At 35.8% G+C, this 23324-nt stretch overlaps 1 protein-coding gene across 5 annotated transcripts in view; it reads left to right on the forward strand.

Moving 5' to 3' along the window:
* Brcc3 (BRCA1/BRCA2-containing complex subunit 3) overlaps positions 1-21485 on the forward strand; it is a 45316-nt gene extending 23831 nt beyond the window's left edge. For 3 of the 5 annotated variants that reach the window (XM_071606119.1, XM_027923024.2, XM_071606120.1), the window contains 5 exons: positions 4631-4705; positions 16184-16315; positions 17440-17483; positions 17812-17980; positions 19876-21485. In XM_071606119.1, the coding sequence (XP_071462220.1) occupies positions 4631-4705; positions 16184-16315; positions 17440-17483; positions 17812-17963 (403 nt within the window). In that variant the 3' untranslated portion in view covers positions 17964-17980; positions 19876-21485. The remainder of the gene's footprint in view (positions 1-4630; positions 4706-16183; positions 16316-17439; positions 17484-17811; positions 17981-19875) is intronic. The other 2 variants (XM_027923021.2, XM_027923022.2) reach the window with 1 other exon arrangement.
* Positions 21486-23324: the final 1839 nt, after the last annotated feature.

Genomic DNA, 23324 nt, shown 5'->3' on the forward strand with positions numbered 1-23324 from the left:
AATCTTAAGTTTGCCTTTTTTTTTTTCTTTTTTCTTTTTTTTTTTTTTTGGTATTGGGGATTGAACTCAGGGGCACTGCACCACTGAGCCACATCCCCAGCCCTATTTTGTGTTTTATTTAGAGACAGAGTCTCACTGAATGGCTTAGTGCCTAACTTTTGCTGAGGCTGGCTTTGAACTATAAGTCTTCATATTCCCAGTTGCAAATACCTGTGTACTGCATTATAACCATAATTGTTTTGTCTATTGATTAATTGTAAGGGTGGGAAGTCAAGTGTTTATATTATGATGGTGTGAATATTATTCTCTGTACAATTAAGCAGTGTAAAGTAGTGTACTATGATTCCACTTCCTTTCTTTTACAGCCTTTTGTTTTTATTTCAAATGGCTTTTTCCCCTTATTTTTCTGCTTTTATCACCTTCCTGAATTCCAGATTCTTGATATTGTGACATTTTCTTTTATATTCCCAGATAAAATAATCTACAATCTACCCAGTTCATAGGAAAAATTCTTAGTTATAACTCAGTTTAGTTCCATAATTGAAACAGTTTCTTCAAGTTTAAATCAGTCTTTGAGGAGAGGAATTTCTCATTGCTTCAATTACTTCCCTTACTTCTGCATTTGACTCTTAGATGACATCTGAAGCATTGGGGCATTGATTTAAGTGATCTATGCTGTAGGGAAAGGAAGCTTCCTGGTCTTGTGCTGGTTGTGAGAATCAGGGTAGAAGTTAAGGTTAGTATTCTGCTTAACTTGTTCAATATACTTTTCTTTTGTGGACTTGCAGTCTTAGTAAGAGATCTGTCCCTCTTCCTTATAAGCTATACAACGGGTCTATCACATCCTTTTTTTTTTTTTAATTCCTCCCCATTTTCCCTTTCTCTTTCTACTACTCTGATCGTTCAAATATTAAAGGTCCTAGATTGACCTTAGTAACACTTTTCACTTATTTTCTATCTCTTTTCTTCCAGTTTCTTGGGTATTTTCTTGACTCTTATTTTCTAATTCCTTCATTGATCGTTTTGTTTTGTTTTTTGAGACTGGGTCTCACTGTATTACCCTGGCTAGTCTCAAACTCTATACAAGGAATCCTCCTGCCTCAGCCTTCCCGGTGCTAGGACTATAGGTGTATGCCACTGCACCTATAGCCTTCATTATTTTTTTTTTGTAAATTTTATGTTCTTAATTTCTCAGAATTTGGGCATTTAAACAACTTTCTTGTCTTTTTCCCCCAGTACTGAAGACACTCTACCAGTGAGCTCTGTTCCCAGCTGTTTTTATTTTGATCTAAGTTGCCCAGGCTGCCTTCAAAATTGCTGTCCTCCTGCCTAGGTCTCCCAAGTAGCTTATCCATCCATATTTAAGAACAAGGCAACAAAAAGCTCAGGAAGCTTCACTTTAGGGGGAAAGGGTTGGGAGCAAGATGTTTTATTCAGGTATCACTAAATGGTAGACTTAGATATCTTATTTTAAGACACAACTATTAATAACTGCTGTCATATTTCCTCACAGTTCATTACTTTTATTATAATTATTACTTAAAAGAACTCTTGATTCTGTACTGTTGTTGCTAATGATGATGATGTTGATAAAGCAACTCCATAAACTTGTTTATGAATATCTGGGCTCAAACTTGAGCAATGCATGGATCTGATCCTAATTCACATAATTGTGAACAGGATTAACCAATAGATAATCATACCCTAAAAATCCTGGGGTAGCGGAAACCCAGTTCTCCATTGAATATAGGCAATGACCAGTATGCCCATGAAAAGATGTAAACATCACTAATCATTAGGAAAATACAAAGCAAAACACAATGATATACCACTCTAAAACCATAAGGATGATTACTATACTATAAAAAATGGAAAATAATAAGTGTTGGGAAGAATGTGGAGAAATTTGAACCCTTGTGCACTGTTGGTGGGAATGGTGGTTCATCAGAAAATTAAGAATGAAATTATAATATGGAGCAGCCATTCTACTTCTGGCTATGTACACAAAAGAACTGAAAGTAAGATGTCTAAAAGATATCTGTACACCCAAGTTCATAACATCATTATTCACAGCTAAAACATGGAAACAACCCAAGAGTCCCATACACAGGTGAATGAATAAGTAAAATATGATATATACATACAATGGAATATTATCCAACCTTAAAAAGTAAGAAAATTCTGCCATGTGCTACAACATAAATGAACTTTAAGGACATTATGATAAGTGAAATAAGAAGGTAGCCATAGAAAGACAAATGCTGTATGATTTCTTTATATGAGGTACTTATTATGAGGTCCAGTTCCAAGAGACAGACAATAGAATGACACTTGCCAGGGGCTCAGGAGAGGAGGGAATAGGGTATTAGTGTTTAATGGATATAGAATGTCACTTTCGTTTGTTTTTTGGTAGTGCTGGGGATTGAACCCAGGGCGTTGTGCATGCAAGGCAAGCACTCTACCAACTGAGCTGTATCCCCAGCCCTAGAGTGTCAATGTTTTTAAATTTTTTTTTTTTACTTGTAAAGGGACACAATATCTATCTATCTATGTATCTATCTTTCTTTCTTTATTTTCATGTGGTGCTGAGGATCAAACCCAGGTTCTCACACCTGTGAGGCAAGTGCTCTACTGCTGAGCCGTAGCCCATCCCTAGAGTGTCAGTTTTATAAGATAAAAAGAATTATGGCAATGGATAATGGTGATGGTTGCACAACATTTTAATTGTACACTTAAAAATGGTAAATTATATAATTAAAAATGTATGTGATGTATATTTTATTACAACAAAATATTTGGGAGAAAAAAATCCTATTCTCTAAAATATTTTACACTTAAATAAATCTTTACTATTATTCAAAATAATACAAGCACATACATTTAATAATAAAAGGCTTATTAAAATAGTACAAACAAACAAATGAAACCCAGAACACCTGTGTCCAGTGCCTTCTGGGGAATTGATTTTCCTTATTATTTTGATTTCTTCTTTGGTTCTTTTTTTTTTTTTTTTTTGGTGATTTTCTTTATATTTTCTACTCTTTCTTGAGTCAATTATTGTAACTTATAGTTTCCTAGGACATTGTCCATTTCATCTAAGTTTTTAATTGTTTTGACATGAAAATCTATATCATTTTTAAAAATCTATTTTGTTTTCTTTGTAGCACCTAGCATTCATTTAAATTACTTATTCATCTACTATTTATTACCTCTCCTTTCCCCATTAGGTTATTGTCTCATGACTGTGAGGAACTTGTCTATACACACAGTACCTTGTGTAGAGCCTGCCACATAGTAGCCACTCAGTAAATATTCTTATTGAATGAATGAATAATTGTGTGGTCTCTTTGTATGTCCTCTTTTCCATTGCTACTACTATTTATTTGTGTTTTCTTTTTTTTTTCATTTTATTACTACAGACTTATCTTTTTTACTATCTTCAAATGACCAGCTTTAGGTTTTGTTGATAAACTATTTCTTAGCTTTTTTTTTAATTTATTTTTTGTTCTGCTTTTCTCTTCATCAATTTCTTTTTTCCCCTTTTTTTATGTTTTGTGTTTTATTTTTGTTGTATTTTTATTGTTATTCTAAATTCTTTTGTTTTTATTTTGTCTTCAACCCAAGAATTGTTTAGAAGTGCAATTTTTAGATTGTTAGGTGTGTAGATTGGGAGTTAAACACTATATTATGGTAACTGTGGCCCGTGTGATGTCAGCTTAATGAAGTATGTGTTTGTGTTTATGTAGTTTTCCCCTTGTTATCTGGAACAAAGGTTCACAAACTATAGTCTGTTGAGCAGATAAACCTGGGACCTACTTTTCAGCTGCATTTGCAGAGCTGAGTGTTGTGATAGAGATTGGGTGGCTCATACAGCTTAAAGTAATTACTGTCTGGTCTTTACCTTAAACTTTTGCTTACCTCTGACTTAAAACAATTTTTATGGCTTTATTTGTTTATTTTTATGTGGTGTTGGGGAACGAACCCAGGGTCTCTCTCATGCGTGTGAGGCAAGTGCTCCACCACTGAGCTGGAAACAAGTTCTTCATATCCATGTTAGAATAAGCTTAAATTGTGTTACACCAATCCTTGTAGCCCTCTTCATTAGTTTTGGTTTTGATTATAGATATATAAACCTCCCATCACAACTAGATTTGTCCACTTTTTTCATATTTTACTCAGGATTATCATAATATATTTTGGAGGTATTTTATTAGTGCATAAAGTGTACATAATGGCCAGTTGTTTGGGAGCCTGAGGCAGGACAATGGCAAGTTCCAGTCCAATTTCCACAATTTAACAAGACCCTGTCTCTCTCTCTCTCTCTGTCTTTTTTTTAAAGAGCATATAAAAGTCATAACTATTATATCTTTCTGCTGGTTTTTCTTCTTACAATATGAAAATCCCTCTTTGTCCTATATATTTATTTATACCTTGGATTCTTTCTCTCTATAGAATATTATTATTATCCCTGTAAGGGCTAGGTTTAAAAAGAATGATTTTTTTTCTTTTTTTTATTTTATTTTTTTTTGAGTAGAAGTAGTCTGGAGATAGATATCTCTCTGTGATGTCATCAGAGACCCAGGCTCCTCTTTTCTGCTTCACCATCTTGGTATATGGTTTCCATCCTAAGGTCCCCTCATGGTCCACAAGACTTCTGGAGCTCCAGCCAGCACATCTCCATTGAGGGCCAGAAGGAAGAGGAAAGGTAGGAAGACAAAAAGGGACGCATCCCAGCTCAGCTAATTTCCAATAAGTGACCTTGCCAGAAGTCCCAGAAAACAATTTCACTTTCATTTCATTGGCAGAATTTAGTCAAGTGGCCATACTTAAGCTACCAGAGAGGCTGTAAAATCTGGTCTTTTACTTCAGGTAGGTCTATCTTGAATAAAAATCGGCATTCTGTTACCAGGAGGAAGGTGAGAATGGACATTTGGGATAGGCACTACTCTCTGCCACTACCTGTTCTTGTGATTAGCATTTGTTTGCCTGTTATAACTTTTTCTATTCCCTTAATTTCAACCTTCCTCAGTTATTTTATTTCAGGTATGTCTCTTATAAAATATAGCAAGATCTTGAGTTATTCGGTTTTAAACAATCAGAACATCTATTAATAGGTGAGTGTAATGTATTCATTTTACTATTATTGTGTGATATATTTCTGCTATCATCTTTTTTTGCTGTGTGTTTACCATGTTTTCTTTTTCCTCTTTCCTGACATGTGTTAGATTGATTGGGGTTTTTTCTTATCTGTTTTTTTTTCCCTGTTTTTCAATTGTCCTTACTGTTTTGATTCTTTTTGTTTTTACTCTTACTATTCTTTAACATTTCTGTTTTGAAATAATTTCAGACTTACAGAAAAGTTGTAATTATAGTACCAAAATACTTTATTTTTCTTTTTATATGTGTAAATATTTTTTTAACAATTTGAGAGAAATTGCATACATGATGCCCCTTCAGTAGATATTTCCTTATGTATTCACTAAAGAAAAAGGACATTCTTTTACATAACCAGAATGTCCTTTTTTCATACAATATTGTTACCTAATCCATAGTTTCAAATGGCTATACAAATGTCACCAGTTTTACTAGTAATGTGCCATATTTTCCAAAAAAATAAAGCGATACATAAGCACATGATAATTATACTTATTAGTTGGCTTTGATAGCATGTGCCTTTAGTCCCTGCTACTTGGGAGGTTGAGGCAGGAGGATTGCTTGAGCCTGGAATTTGAGACTAGTGTGGGCAACTTAGTGAGACCCTATTTCTCAAAAAAATAAATAAATAAATAAGAAAGGATAGGGGTGTGATTTAGGGGTACAGTGCTTGACTAGAATGCATAAGGCCCTAGGTTCAATTCTGAACACTGCAAAAAAAACTACATATATATATGTTTTCAGTACTGTTTTCCATGGTGGCTGCACTAATTTACATTCTAAGAGAGTACCATGTGATGTTTCGATACATGTATACATTATGTAATCTTTAAATAAGGTTAAACATATTTGTCTCCTCAAACATCTATAATTTCTTCATGGTAAAACCATTCAGTATCCTTTCTTCTTTTTGCAATAGACAGTGCATAATTGTTCTATTCTTCTAGTTTTTTTTATAGTCCATAATTGTTATCTCTAGTCATGATACTGTGCAATAGTACCCCAGAGCTTCTTGTTACTTAGTACCCATTGATCAACCTCACCCAATCCCCACTTTCCCCAACCTCTGGTTCCCAGCATTTTACTTTCAAATTTTATGAGATCAATTTTTTTTTTTTTTTTGGTACCAGGTGGAGCTGCTTTTCCACTGAGCCACATCCTTAGCCCTTTTATTTTATTTTGAGACAGGGTCTTCCTAAGTTGCTTATGACCTCACTAATTTGCTGAGGCTGACTTTGAACCTGCAGTCCTCCTGCCTCAGTCTCCCAGCCCACTGGAATTATAGGCATGCACCTGGCAATACTTAGAGGTCTTAAAAGAATGGTCTAACATCATTTCTTCACCTTCCCCAGTCAAACCCACTGCAGACTGTCCAATTCTACTTCTCCAACCATTTCTTCATTGCTGCATCCAACAGACTATTTCTTTGTGCTTTTCTTTCTCCCATGTATGGCCAAAATCAACTTTTCTAGATTCCAAGTATGAGTGAGATCATACAGTACTAATCTTTTTGTGCATGTCTTATTTCACTTAACGTAATATACTCTAGTTCATCCATGTTGTTACAAATAATAGGATTTCATTCTTTTTATGGCTAATTAGTATCCTATTGAGTATACATACCACATTCATCAGTTGGTGCACATTTAGGTTGATTCCATATCTTGGCTATTATGAATAGTGCTGCAGTAAACATAGGAATGCAGATGTCTTTTCAAAATACTGATTTCATTTCCTTTGGATATACACCCAGGTGTGAAATCTATGGGAGGTATACACACACACACACACACACACACACACATATTCTATTTTTAAGCTTTTAGGAACCTCAATACTGTTTTCCATGGTGGCAAACTAATCAACAGTTTGCAGGAGTTCCCTTTTTCCCATATTCTCGCCAGCACTTGCTATCTTTTGATAATAGCTGTTCTTAGTGGACTGAGGTGATAATTCACTGGTTTTGATTTGCATTTCCTAATGATTGATGATGTTGATTATTTTTTTCATACACATCTTGGCCATCCATATGTCATCTTCTTTGGGGAAATGTTTATTTAGATCTATTGCCCACTTAAAAAACTGAGTCATTCCCTTTTGAGTTCCTTAATATTTTGAGTATTAACCCTTTGTAAGATGTATAGTTTTCAGACATTTTCTCCCATTCTTTAGAATGTGTCTTCACTCTGATAATTTTTCCTTTGCTGCAGAAGCTTTTTAGTTTGATGAAATTCTATTTGTCTATTTTTGCTTTTGTTTCCTATACATTTGAGATTTTGTCAAAAAAAATCTGGACCTATTCTAATGCACTGCTATGTTTCCCCTATGTTTTCTTCTAGAAGTTTCAGTTTAGGTCTTTGATCCATCTTGGAGCTGTTTTTGTAGGTGATAAAAGGACAGATTCTAGTTTCATTCTTCTGTAAATGGATACCTGATTTTCCCAGTACTAGGAATGAAAAAGACATTCCTTTTTCCAATGTATGTTCTTAGCACCCTTGTTTAAAATTAGTTGGCTATAGATGTATAGGGATGTTTCGGGGCACTCACTTATTCATTGGTATGTGTGTCCACTTTTATGCCAGTATTGTGCTATTTTAGTTACTGTACTTTTGTAGTATATTTTGAAGTCAAGTGTTATGCCTTTACTTTCTTTTTGCTCAAGATTGCTTTGGCAGCTGGGTGTGGTGGTGCACGCATGTAGTCCCAGTGACTCAGGAGGCTGAGGCAGGAGAATCATGAGTTCAAAGCCAGCCTCAGCAAAAGCAAGGTACTAAGCAACTCATTGAGACCCTGTCTCTAAATAAAATACAAAATATGGGGCTGGGATTGTGGTTCAGTGGTAGAGTGCTCACCTAGCACATGCGAGGCCCTGGGTTCAATCCTCAGCACCACATATAAATAAATAAATAAAATAAAGATATTGTGTCCAACTACAACTAAAAAGTAAATGTTTAAAATAAATACATAAATAAATAAAATACAAAATAGGGTGGGAATGTGGCTTAGTGGTTGAATGCCCCTGAGTTCAATCCCTAGTACCAAAAAAAAAAAAAAAAGAGAGATTGTTTTGGCTATTAGAGGTCTTTTGTGCTTCCATATAAATTTTAGGATTGTCCCTTCTAGTTCTGTGAAAAATGTCATTAGTATTTTGTGTTGCATTGACTGTAAATTGCTTTGGGATATATGAACAATTTAACAATATTCTTTAAACCATGAACATGGTAAGTCCTTCCTATTCTTTATTTGTATGTATCCTTCAAGTTCTTTCATCAGAGTTTTATAATTTTCATAGTAGATGTTTTTACTTTCTTGACTAAATTTGTTCCTATGTATTTATTTTTTGGTAATTATCATGAATGGGATTCCTTTCATGCTTTCTTTCTCAGCAGTCTTATTATTGATGTATAAAAATGCTACTGATTTTTGTAAATTCATTTTGTATTCTGCAAGTTTACTGGATTTTTTATTAGTTATAATAGTCCTTTAGTCTTTAGGTTTTTTTGTATTAGAATCATGTCATCTGCAACAGGGATAATTTGACTTCCTTCCTTTCTATTGTTATGCCTCTTCTTTTTTTGTCTTTCCAATTGCTCTAGCTGTTTCCAGTACCACGTTGAATATTAGTGGTGAGAGTGCACACCCTTCTTATTCCAGATTCATCATGCTACTATGATGTTTTCTGTGGGTTTCTTTTTTAAATATTTATTCTTAAGGCTTTAGGTGGATACAATATCTTTATTTTACATTTATGTGGTGCTGAGGATTGAACCCGGTGCCTTGTGCATGCTAGGCGAGCACGCTACCACTGAGCCACAACTCCAACCATTCTGTGGGTTTCTTATAGATAGTCTTTAATTATATTGAGGTGTTGCTTCTGCAGTCAATTTGTTCAGTGTAGATAAAAAATGCTTTTTCTCAGGCTGGGGTTATCACTCAGTGGTAGAGCACTTGCCTAACACATGTGAAGCACTGGGTTCAGTTCTCAGCACCACATATAAATAAACAAAGGTCCATTGACAACTAAAAAAATACTTTTAAAATGCTTTTTCTCCATCTCCAGAAATAGATATGATTTTTGTCCATCATTTTGTTGATGTAAAGTATTGAATTAATTTATTGAATTGTATATGTTTAATGATCTTTATATGCTTAAGGAAAATCTAGCTTAATCATAATGAATGATCTTTTTGATATGCTGTTGAACTCAGTTTGCTGGTATTTTATTGAGAACTTTTACATCTACTTTTATTTGAGACATCACGCTAATAGTATCTCTCTCTTTCTCTCTCTGTGTCTTTATGTGATTTCAGTATTAAGATAATAGTCACCTCATAAAATGAATTTAGAAGAATTCTCTCCATTTAATTTTATGGAACAGAATAGAAGAATTGGTATTAGTTCTTTCTTAAAAGTTTGATAGAGGGCTGAGGTTGTGGCTCAGTGGTACAGCACTTCCCTAGCACATGCAAGGCCCTGGGTTTGATCCTCAGCACCACATAAAAATAAATAAATAAAGGTATAAAAATTATATTTAAAAAAAAAAAGTTTGGTAGAACTCAGCAGTGGAACCATACAATCCTGGACCTTTATTTGTTGGGAGACTTTATTATGGATTAAACATCACTACTCACTATTTATCTGTTGGGGTTTTCTGTGTCTTCATTATTCAAATTTGATAGGTTATGTATTCAGAAATTTATCTATTTCTTCTAAGTTTGCTAATTTGTTGGCATGAATTTGTAATAGTCTCTAATGCTGTTTTGCATTTCTGTGATATCATTTGTAATGTCTCCTTTTTCATCTTTAATTTTATTTACTTGTAGGGCTAGGGTTGTGGTTCAGCGGTAGAGCACTCACCTAGCATGTGCAAGGCCCTGGGTTAGATCCTCAGCACCACATAAAAATAAATAAATAAAATAAAGGTATTGTGTCCAACTACAACTAAAAATTAAATATTAAAAAAAAATATTTACTTGGGTCTTCTCTGTTTTTTGGTTTGTTAGTCTAGCTAAAATTTTGTTGATTTTGGTTATGTTCTTAAAAAACACCTCTTTCTTTCACTGATTTTCTTATTTTTTACTTTAATTTTTTAGTCTCATTTCTTTCTACTTTGATATTTGTTATTTTTTTTTTCTTCTTCTAATTTTGCTTTCCTAGGTCCTTGAGATGCATAGTCAGGTTATTTGTTTGAAATATTTCTTTTTTTTTTTTAATATTCTTTTAGCTATAGTTAGACAAAATACCTTTGTTTTATTTATTTATTTTTATGTGATGCTGTGGACTGAACCCAGGACCTTCCATGCGCTAGGCAAGCACTGTATTGCTGAGCCACAACCCCAGCCCTCTATTTGTATTTTATTTAGAGACAGGGTGTTGTTTAGTGCCACTGTTTTGCAAAGGTTGGCTTTGAACTCTCCATCCTCCTACCTCCAGAGCCGCTGGGATTACAAGCATGTGCCACCATTTCTGGCTCTTGAAATATTTCTACCAATAATTTTTTTGTTTCCATTTTCATTTTTTTTAAGAAATGTTTAAATTTTGCTTTGCTTCAGTTGACTCATTGTTCATTAAGTAGCAACTTGTTAAGTCTCTGTGAATTTGGATAGCTTTTAAACTTTCTTTTGTTGTTGATTTCTAGTTTTATTTCATGATAGTCAGAGATGATACATGATATGATTTATTTACTTTATTTATTTATTTTGTTATTTGGGATTGAACTCGGGCACTCGACCACTGAGTCTCATCCCAAGCCCTTTTTTGTGTTTTATTTAGAGACAGGGTCTCACTGAGTTGCTTAGCACCTTGCTAAGTTGCTGAGGCTGGCTTTGAACTCACAATCCTCATGCCTCAGCCTCCCAAACTGCTGGGATTATAGGGGTTCACCACTATGCCTGGCCATGATATGATTATTAAAATTTGTTGACTTGTTTTGTGGCTGTGTGTGTGTGTGTGTGTAGAAGGGAAGGAGAGAGAGAGAATATATGTACATATACACTAGATAATGTTTCACATGCTAAAGAAAGGAATATGTATTCTGCAGCTATTAGATGAAATGTTCTGTTAATGTCTGTTAAATCCATTTGATATATAGTATAGTTCAACTTTGAGGTTTTTGTTGATTTTTATCTGGATTATCTGTCCATTGATAAAAGTATAGTATTATGGTATTGGATCCTATCTCACCCTTTAGTTACAATAGTATTTGTTTTATAAAATTGGGTGCTCTGGCATTAAGAGCATATACATTTACAATTGGTTTATCTCCTTATTGAATTGATCCCTTGATTATTATACAGTAACCTTCTTTATCTCTATAGTATTTTTTCTTTAAGATTCTTGGGAGGAATTTTAACACTAAGTGATGATCTTTCCTAAATTATTCATTACTAAAGTGGTTGTCAAATGATAGTATTCTGATTCTGTCATTCCTTTTACATTTACTAGTTATTTCTATTCCTAGAAAAAATTTTCCATTCTTTTCCTTTTTCCTCTTTGGCTCCTACAGATGAGAGAAAAGTATGACCCTTGATTATCTGAGTTTTGCTTATTTCACCTAACATGATGCTCTCAGGTTCCATCCATTTTCCTGCAAATGACATAATTTCATTCTTCATTATGGCTGAATAAAATTCATTGTGTATACATACTACATTTTCTTTATCCATTCATCTGTTGATGGACACCTAGGCTGGTTCCATAGTTTGGCTATTGTGAATTGTGCTGCTATAAACATGAGCATGCATGTATCACTAAAGTAAGATGACTTTAATTCTTTAGGATAAATGCCAAGGAGTTGTGTAGCTGGGTCCCATGGTGGTTTTTTTCTTATTCTTTTGAAGAACCTCCACAGTGATTTCCATAGTACTTATACTAATGTACAATCTCATCACCACTGTAAAAGTGTTCCTTCTTCTCTACATCCTCTTTGGCATTTATTATTGTTTATATTCTTGATGGCTGCCTTTCTAACTGAAATAAGATGAGATCTCCATATAGTTTTGATTTGCATTTCCCCAATTGTTAATGATGTTAAACATGTTTTCATATATTTGTTGGCCCTTTTATTTCTTCTTTTAAGTGTCTGTTTAGTTCATTTGCTCATTTGTTAATTGGATTATTTGTTTTTGTTTAGTTTTTTTAATTTCTTATGTATTCTGAATATTAATCCTCTATCCAAAGAGTAACTAGCAGAGACTTTCTCCCATAGATTTTTTCTTTGTCATGCAGAAGTTTTTAAATTTGATGCCATCCCATTTACTAACTCTTGACATTATTTTCTCAGTGAAAGTTGTTGCCTGTACCTATATGGGACTGTGGACGCTACATTTTCTTCAAGGAGTTGCATAGTTTGTGGTCTAATTCCTAGGTCTGTGATCCACTTTGAGTTGATTTTTTTATGCAGGGTGAGAGGTAAGTGTCTAGTCTCATTCTTCAACATCTGGCTAACCAGTTTTCCCAGCACCATTTGTTAAAAGGCTGTCTTTTCTCCAGTGTATGTTTTTGGCACCTTTGTCAAGGATCAGATGACGGTTTCTGTGTGGGTTTGTCTCTGTGTCTTCTGTTCTGTACCACTGGTCTATGTATCTGTTTTTATGACAGTACCCTGCAGTGTTCTTACTATAGCTCTGTAGTATCACTTAAAGTCAGTTATTGTGATGCCTCCAGCATGGCTGTCTTAGCTCAGTATTGCTTTGGCTATTCTGGGTCTTTTATTCTTCCAAATGAATTTTAGGAGACCTTTTTGCTAGTTATCTGAAGAATGTCATTGTTCTTTGGATAGGCTTTGTGTTGAATCTGTAGGTATAGGATAATATCATCTGTAAACAGTGATCACTTGACTTCTTCCTTTTCTGTTTTTATCCCTTATATTTCCTTTTCTTGCCTAATTCCTCTGACTATAATTTCTAGCACTATATTAAATGGGAATGGTGAGAGCACATCCTGTTTTGTCCTAGATTTTAAAGGAATTGCTTTTACTTTTTCCAGTTTATTATGAGGTTAGCTTTGGGGGTTTTTTGTATATAGCCTTTGTAATGTTGAAATAAGTTCCTTCCATCCCTAGTTTCTCTAATGTTTTTATTGTAAATGAGTGCTGAATTTTGTCAGAGATTTTCTCTGAATATGTTTAGATGCCTAAGTGATTTTTGTCCTTAATTCTATTTATGTGACTAATTATATTTATTGATTTGAGTATGTTAAACGATACTTGCATCCCTGGAATAAAACCAATTTGGCCATTAAGCAAAATCTTTTAGCATCACATGATTTCTATGTTTTATACAATTTCTTAATGTTATTAAATATGATTTGCTGACATTTTATTAAGGATTTTTTTGCATCTAACTCAATCAGGGATATTTCTATTGATTTTCTATTCTCTATTCCTTTAATCTCTAATCTTTACTATTTCTTTCTGCTTGCTTTAGGTTTATTTTGTTCTTCTGTGTCTACTTGCTTGAGGTGTAAAGTTAGATTATTGATTTGAGATTTCTTTTTAATGTACATGTTCACAGTTATAAAAGTAATATTGTGATTTGCTCTTAGCACTGCTTTTTCTTCATCACATGAGGCTTACTATGTTGCCTTTTTAGGTTTTCATTTGTCTCATGGTTTCTTCATATGATTTTTCTTTTGACATATTGGTTAAAAGCAATGTGTTTAATTCTGTTTAATTTACACTTCTGTGGATTTTCTAGTTTCTTCCAGCTCTTCATTCCTCATTTCCTTAGACTGTGATTAGAAAAGATAATTTCTATAATTTCAGTGTTAAAATTTATTAAGTCTTGCTTTGTGGTCTCACATGTGGTCTATCCCAAAGAGAGTTCCATGTACACTTGAGAAGACTATGTATTCTTTTGTTGTTCATTGGCTTGTTCTGTATAGTCCATTAGGCTCAGTTGATATATAGTGTTGTCAAAGTCCTCTACTTTCTTATTTACCTTCTGTCTTATTGTATTATCCTTTTTTGAAATTTAGATATTGAATCTCTTGCTATTATTATATTGCTAATTCTCCCATCAATTCTGTCAAACTTTGCTTCTTTATATTTAGGAGCTCTGATGTTTGGTACATAAATATCCTTAATTATTAAATAAACTAGATATTAGACTAAATACTATTTCCTGGAGAGGTGTGCCCTTTCTTATATCATGCAGCTCAGATAGGAAGCTTATCACTTCAATCCAATCAGAGATTGTCTATGTCAGAACTGTGTTGCTACTTTAGTTATTTTCTGGTTTATTTTGGTTTCCTGGGATACAAGCACAGAGTAAGTTCTGCCCTATGATTATCCATTTTCCACCTCCTAACAGGAATTTTAGAGCTAAAAATTATGAAATAATGAAGATTTATCTGCTTTTTAACACAAATCCCAACATCCTAGGATTCCACATTCTTAGCAAGTCCTGTTGGTCAAAATGGACAGGAAGGAGAGTTAATTTTGTGTTTAGGGCTTCTGCAGATTGCAGTCTGTCACATACACACTCATGATTGTTAAAATCCACACTGGTTTCTGCTTACCCAAGCAAAGCTGTCTATGCCCCGAGATAAGACAGATGCAAGACAGGGAGAAGTATCACTACTGGTGTCTACTCAGGTTCATCTCTTGATCATGATTCATTTAAAATTGCCATTGTATCCACAGCACTCTTGCGTTATAAAAACTCTCTTGAACTTTTTATCCTTTAAATTTCGTCCTCTGGAAGTTGGGGTTGTGGCTCAGTGGTAGAGTGCTCGCCTAGCATGTGCAAGGCCCTGGGTTCAATCCTCAGCACCACATAAAAATAAATAAATAAATAAATGAAGGTATTGTGCCCAACTATAACTAAAAAATAAAATATTAAAAAGTAAATAAATAAATTTCCTCCTCTGGAATCAGAAAGTACCTTTTCAGGAAAATTGTCTTAAACTCTGAAGTTCATATCTCTGGATTTTCTTGCTTTTCCATTTATTGACCCTATAATTGCTGATTGAATCAGTAGTTTTTCCAATGATTTATAACAAATGCTCTTTTATTTGGTCCAAAATCTAGTTCATTAACAGAAGCAGATCTCTACCTTCCTTGGTTCTCATATTATAGTATCAAGTAAACTAACAGAAGCTGCAGAAGCTTCCTCTAGCAATTTATTAAGATGTATATCCAAAGCCAGTAGACTACTGGAATCATTTCTGTTCATGCTCTTGACAAACTCAAATGAATACCTGTAGACTGACTTCTTCAATATTGTTGGAACCATCAGCAATGATAGTCACTCTGTAGTATTCCAAAGAGCCTTCTTCAAAGCACCTGGCACATACCTGTAATTCCAGCATCTCTGGAGGCTGAGGCAGGAGGATCACAAGTTCAAAGCCAGCCTCTGCAACTTAGCAAGGCCCTAAGCAACTTAGCAAGACCCTGTCTCTAAATTAAAAATAGAAAGGGCTGTGGATGTGGCTCAGTGGTAAAGCACCCCTAAGTTCAATCCCTGGTGCTAAAACAAAAAGCATATAGCAGATATGGCATGTTCTTTCATGAATTTTTTCCTGACTACATGGTTATGGGGAGGGGAGGGAAGGTTGTAATTCCTCAATATTTGTGCTCCATTTAGGTTGTGCTATGGGACGTAGACACATGTTCCTGTGTGGGGAAGAGAACAGGGAATTAGATCTTATTCTGCTTTATCACCATGTACCAATGGGCCTCTTTACAACAAGTGTCCTCAACTTGGATTCTCTGCTGAGCCCAAGAGTTTAGGTGTATTTAATATGAGAAGTGTGTAGAGGTGAATTGGTTGGTCTTAGTAACATATATACCTGGTTCTTCCACTGTAGCATGAAAATGCAAGTATATGTGTATTTCTTACCTTTTTCCCCAGGAGATAGTGGGAAATGAGGGCTGCTAGTGAACACTGAGTTAGAACAAGTGACCGTTTATGAATCTGATGGAGTCAATCTTTGAAGTATGCCATATCCTAGAGTCAATTAAAAAACTATAGAGAACTTCTGATTTTATCTAAGGATTAAAAACTGACCTGAACTGGTTGCCTTGCAGGTATGAGAGAATTGAAATTCCAATCCATATTGTACCCCATGTCACCATTGGAAAAGTATGCCTTGAATCAGCAGTGGAGCTGCCCAAGATCCTTTGTCAGGAGGAACAGGATGCATATAGGAGGATTCACAGGTAGAGCCTCTCTTTGTCCCTCTTTTCTACTTCTTGAGGCCTAGTCTTTTTATCTGTAGCATCTCAACTCACATGATTCCCTTGTCTTTCATCTCTCTCTGAGAAAGCTTTATAACAGTCCCTAACCATGTTTCTTACACTGTAGGATAACAATCTTCTTTGGATCATACAAGAGATAGGATATTTTTTTGGGGGGGGTTATGAAAACAAGATAAACTACAACATCTTAGTATCCCTGTTGGCAAGCACTGGGTCTTGTGCAATGAACATGTATTATATCAAGGCTTCAGTGAGTGAGAAGCAGTGACTTAAATAAAATCACATCCCCCAAATCATTTAAAAATTAATAATAACAATGAGAGCCCGGCATGTTGGTACACACCTGTAATCCCAGCTGCTTGGAAGACTGAGGCAGGAGGATTGTGAGTTCAAGGCCAGCCTCAGCAACTTCAGAAGGCCTCATCTCAAATTTAAAAAATAATAATAATGGGAACTTGAATATCATGCAAAGGCCTGGTGTTGTTTATCGCCAGGTTTCTGTTCGCGACTAAAAGGCTCAGGGCTCACTCCAGGAAAACGAGACACAATACCTTTTTCTTTGGGGTTGCTGTGACGGCTCCTCTGACCTTACGGGTCCGCAGAAAGAGAGAGAGCGAGAGCACGCGCTGACCCCTTTTATTGAGGAGAAGCTATTCAAATGAGGCAAGGGGTCAGGTTTCAGGGGGCTGAGTCTATCTTCATGATGTCCACTGTCAGCAGGTTGACTGACACCTGGGTAGGCCACACCCAAGGGCACAGTAAGAGAAGGGGACACACACAGGCACTTCCATGGAAGATTCTATTCTAAACAGGGCAAGGGGTTATATTACAAAGGAACAGGTGAGCATAGCTTCACCCATGGGGCTGTAAGGAAGAGAAGCCTGGGCAGGAAGACACAAGTCACTCGAACCCTAGAAGAGTGGGGCAGTCTAGCAGCTTGGGTGTCTGATGCCACATCGTCCAGCAGGGGAGTTAACTCAGTCACGTGGGAGGTTGGACTCCCACAGTTTTTCATTTTGTTCAAAACCATTTTGTTTTCCTTTAGTGCTTCTTTGCTACTAACTGTAGCTATTTTATCCCTTTAGCCTTACACATCTGGACTCAGTAACCAAGATCCATAATGGTTCAGGTAAGATTTATGTTTTAGTCAGCCTTTTTTATTGCTGTGACCAAAAGACCTGACAAAGACAATTGTAGAGGAGGAAACGTTTATTTGAGGGCTCATGGTTTCAGAGGTCTCAGTCCATAGAGAGCTGACACCATTCCTCGGGGTTCGAGGTGAAGCAGAATATCATGTTGGAAGAGTGTGTTGGAGGGAGGTAGCTCACATGCTGATCAGCAACAGAGAAAGAGACTCCACTTGCCAAATACAAAATATATACCCCAAAGGCACAGTCCCAGTGCCTACCTCCTCCAGCCACACCCTACCCACTTAATCTGTGTTTTTCCTATTAAAGTGTTCACCAAGAATCTGTGCAGTCAGATGTCAGCAGTCAGCGGGCCTCTCCTACAGTGGTTGGAGGATAGATTGGAGCAAAACCAACAGCATTTGCAGGAGTTACAACAAGAAAAAGAAGAACTTATGCAAGAACTTTACTCCCTAGAATAAAGGAGGAGACAAATGGGGTAAAAAGCATTTTCTTTTTAACTTTGTACTGAACATCATCCCCAAATGCACACACCTCACTTGTAAGCAGACAATGAAATAGCATTTTTTATACCCCAATAGATAAGTTTTATTCATGCAGTAAACATAAGATGCCATCCTAAAAATTTCACTAGAGCTTAGGAAACCTTCCTACTTATAACTAGCCTAAAAAGGGCATATGCAAGCTGGGAGCAGTGGCACAAGCTGGTAATCCCAGCAGCTCAGGAGACTTGAGATAATCACAAGTTCAAAGCCAGCCTCAGCATCAGCATCTTAGTGTGGTGCTAAGCAACTCAGTGAGACCCTGTACCCTATATCTAAATAAAATATAAAATAGGGCTGGGGATGTGGCTCAGTGGCCAATGCCCCTGCGTTTAATCCTTGGTACCAAAAAAAGAAAAAAAAAGGCTTATGCTAGATGATTTAATTGGTTATATTTTTAATGGGTGCTTTATAATTATACATAATAGGATTAATTATGTCATATTTATACATGCACATAACATAATTTGGTCAATTTCATTCCCTAGTTCCTTCCCTTTTCTCCCTCCTCCCTCCCCCTGACCTGCTTGCTCTACATTACTGATCTCTTTTCCATTATTCTTAGTATTAGTATTAGTATTTTAATTAGTGCAATATGATTTTATATATAAGGATTCATTGCAGTATATTTGTATATGGACATGGTATAATTTAGTAGATTTCATTCACCAGCATTTCCCCATTCCCTCCTCTGAAAGTTATTTTTTAAAAGGCTGTGGGAGGTCATTGGCAAGGGATATCTTGGAGCAAAATATCTGGGGAATGAATTTTAAATGATTATTTTATCTCCTTTTTAAACTTGAAAGTTTTGATTTTTCACATATACCTACACACTAAACCCAATCAGCTAAAGGAATAAGAGTATTTTATGTTTCTATTTTGTAGTTATAATGCTTATGTTGGACAAGTAAATAGTATACTATTGTTGGTGGGAGGAAGTATAGGTAACTCGTCAATATCTTACCTCTATTCTTTGCCCTTATTAAGAAACATATGTCTCATGTCTTCCTCCTCCTTTTTTTTTTTTTTTTTTTTTTTTTTTGTACCAAGGATTGAACCCAGGGGCACTCAACCACTGAACCACATCACCAGCCTTTTTTTATATTTAGACACAGGGTCTCACTGAGTTTCTTAGGGCCTAAGTTCCTGAAGCTGGCTTTGAATTTGCAATCCTCATGCCTCATACTCCTGAGCCACTGGGATTACAGGCATGTGCCACTGCACCCAGCTTCATGTCTTCTTTCTTGATCTCTACAATATATATTCTGATACACTTACCAAAGGTTGAACCTATATAGCTGCCCTTCTTAAATAGATGAGTTCTAGCATATTTGACTCTGAAGCAAAGTACTATTGAGAAGAACCTGTCTATCTACAAATTTCTGCTAAGTGTTTTTCCAGAAACATTTAGGATTTATAATGTAATAAGAATCATACTTTTAAAAGTTTGATTGTATTATTTGTATCATGTATAGACACAAATGATAATGCATCTTCAGAAAATAGTTTAGGGGGGGCTGGGGTTGTAGGTCAGTGGTAGAGTGCTTTTTAAGTGGGAATTGGAAGAGGTTGAAAACAAAGAAAACAGAGAGCCTCAATCCCAACAACAGTGATAAAGGTTGCTTTTGAGTTTCGGTTTTTCTTTTCTTGTTTCTCCTTATATTATTGTTTTTAAAAAATCTAGAACCAATTGTATCAGAAACAATTGGAAATCAAACTCTGTCTCAGGGTGTAGAACCCAGAAATCTGCATGAACTGCCTAACTGTTCTTAGCATACTTATGTAAGTTTCAACTTCCCATTTCTTCTCTATTCTTTTTCTTTCCTTTTAGGACAGAAGAAAATATCCAGTATAAAATTAATCAAGCTAAATCAATTTTGATGAAGAAAAAGTTGGAGGACTCACATTACCTGACTGAAAGCTACAGTAATCAAGATGTTAAAGTGTTGCCAGAGGGATAAACACATAAAACAATGGAACAGAAGAGAACCTAGAAATAGACCCATACGAATATTCGAATATGCCAAACTAATCTGACAAACATAACAAAGACAATTCAATGAAGAAATCAAGCTGAAGCAATTGAATACACATTTTTTTTTAAAAAAAAAAGAACCTCAACCTAAACCTCACTAAAAATTTCTATAAAAGTTACCTCAAAATGTATCATGGATTTAAATATAATATGTAAAGCTACAACATTAGTTAAAAAAAAAAAAGGAGAACAATCTTCAGGAGAAAAGTTGAAGAACTTCACTTCAAAAGCACAATACATAATAGAAGACATTTCTATATTTAGCCTCATCAAAATTAAAAAGTTTGATTCTGTAAGAAATTTTTTAAGAATAAAATACAAGCTACAGATTGAGAGAAATTATTTGCAAACCATAGAATATCTGATCAATTTGGAGTATTGCGCTCAAAACTCAACAGTAAAAAAACAGTCCAATTAGAAAATGAGCAAAAGATATGAATATGCATTCATCAAAGAGGGTATATGGATGGCAAGTAATCACATGAAAAGATGTTGAACTTCATAAGTCATCAATGAATGCAAATTATAACCACAATGATATATGACTTACACCACTTTTTAGAATGGTTAAAGAGAAAATGGTTTTGAGGATACAAACTATACTTCTCATATATTCATGATAGGAATATAAAATGGTACACCCACTCTGGAAAAGAGATTGGAAATTTCTTTTGAAGTTAAACATATATTAACATACAAACCAGCAATTGCCTTCCTGGATATTTATCCCAGAGAAATGAAAACCTATGTTGGCACAAAAGCTCATACAATAATTTTCATAGCAACTGTATTAATAATATACCCAAACTGAAAACAACTCCGATGTCCTGCAATGGGTAAATGGTTAAACAAATTGTCCATATCATGGAATACTGCTCTGTAATGAAATTAACAATAATGTAAATGGACCTCAGGGGTATTATGTGTGGTGAACGACAAAAAAAAAAAAAGAATCTTGAAAGTTCACATACTGTACAATAGTGTTCATATAACATTTTTGAAATAACAAAATTATAGAATGAATAGATTAATGGTTGCCAGGGACTAATTGGGGTGTGGCATATGTATGATTATACAAGGAGTTCCTGTGTGCTGATGGAATAGTTTTGTATCTTGATTATGATATTGAGTACATAAATCTATACCTGTGCTAAAATACATAGACTTATACAGATATGAATGCATGTAAAATCTCGTAAACTTAATAAATTCTGTAGTCTGTTTAGCAATATTATACCATTGTCACTATTTTGATTTTGAAGTTGTACTACAATTAAGATCTTAGCATTGGAGGAAAATGAGTAAAGGGTACATGGGACTCTCTGTACTATTTTTTGCAACTTCCTGTAAGTCTATTATTATTACAAAATTAAAAACGTGAATTTTAAATAAAGGACTAGGAAGTATGATACCATTTATGAAATAAGAAAAGGGTGACAAAGAGAAAATCTGAGGAGAATAAAATGATCTGAGAATTTTTTCATGCCAACCTTGAACATAAGTCCCTTTCCTTTCCTTTTCTGTGCTTCATTTTCTTCATTTATAAAAAGAGATTAGAGTAGATGACCACCAAGATTTCTTTTAGCTCAGTATCCAGTCTTCTTTAAAATGTCAATATCACAAGGAATAGCAAATATGAATGAAAGGTATCACTTTCCCAGTGGCACCAATCTGGCTTACCTTTATCCGAATATTAAATTTCAGTACAACCCTGTAGCCTCTTCTGGACCCCAGAGTCTACATTTTTATTCATAGCCAAGACTCCGATGGGAATAACATACTTGTTCTCTCCTCTGTTTTCTTCTAAACATGCAACTTACTGCGTTCTGACCTCTACCCACATCATGCCATTGAAATCACTCTCCTACCAAAATTATCAATGACTTCCACAGAGTGAAAGCCAATAGATACTTTTCCTGCTGGGTGTGGTGGTACACGCCAGAAATCCCAGTGACTCTGGAGGCTGAGGCAGGAGGATCACAAATTCAAGGCCAGCCTCAGCAACTTAGCAAGGCCCTGTGGGGAGCCATTCTCACACGTGACTGGGCAACTCCCGGTTTGGGTCTGAGGCGCTCTGGCTAACTGTGTCAGAGCTTTCCCGGCCCTCTCCTGATGAGAGAGCCTGTCCGTGTGGGGGTGTGACTGACCACTAACCCTGACCTTGGAGTGCGGCCCCCCTCAACCTTCATTGGATGGAATTCTCCCCTGAATTTCTTGTTCCCCAATAAAAGGCTACTCCCTGGCGTGCTCCCTCTCTCTCTCTCCTGCTAGCCCTGAGTAATCCTTGCTGCCCTACCGGGTGGTTCGAGGTGAGAGCCAGAGGGGGAGCCGTCTCGGACCTGGTCATAGAAAAAGGTAACTGAGTCTGTGTGTTTTATTTCGATCTCACTAGTTAACTTTTATGCCAAGAACCTCTTTAATGAAACCAGTGGCTGGTCGCATGGTGGAAGGCCCTATCTCAAAATGAAAAAAAATAAAAAGGGCTGGGTGTGGGAAGCCATTCTTGCACGTGATTGGGCACCTCACTGATTGGGTGTGAGGCGTTCTGGCTAAACTGTGTCGAACTAATCCCCACCCTCTCTAGGTGCAAGAGCCCATCCGTGTGGGGGTGTGACTGACCATTAACCCTGAGCCCAATCACTGACCCTGACCTTGGAGTGCTGCCCCCTTCAACCTTCATTGGATGGAATTTTCCCCTGAATTTCTTGTTCCCCAATAAAAGGACACTCCTTGGTGTGCTCTCTCTCTCTCTCTCTCTCTCTCCTGCTAGTCCTGAGTAAGCCTCACTGCCCCACCAGGTGGCTTGAGGCAGGAGCCAGAGGGAGGGCCGTCTCAGACCTGGTCAAAGTAAAAGGTAAATTGAGTTTGTGTGTTTATTTTGATCGCACTAGTTAACTTCTATGCTTCGAACCTCTTGTATGAAGCCAGCGTGCTGGTCGCGCAGCAGAGCTGGGGATATGGCTTACTGGTTAAGCACCCCTGGGTTCAATCCTTGGTACCCCCACAAAAAAAAGAGATAGTTTTCCTGTCCTTGATGAATCTCTCAACACAGTTGCTCATTCCTCTTTAACTCATTTGGTTTCTAATATTCTATTCTTTTTTTTCTCTTTCCTTTCTCAAATTGATTCATAAGCTTCTCTATCATTGCTTACCTATATGCATTGAAAGATAAATCCATATCTCCACCATACCTCTATTTCCACCTGCCTATTAGATATTTTCAGTTAGCTGTCTTAATGGCACAT

This window comes from Marmota flaviventris, chromosome X (assembly GCF_047511675.1).
Source record: "Marmota flaviventris isolate mMarFla1 chromosome X, mMarFla1.hap1, whole genome shotgun sequence".
Taxonomy (NCBI): Eukaryota; Metazoa; Chordata; class Mammalia; order Rodentia; family Sciuridae; genus Marmota; species Marmota flaviventris.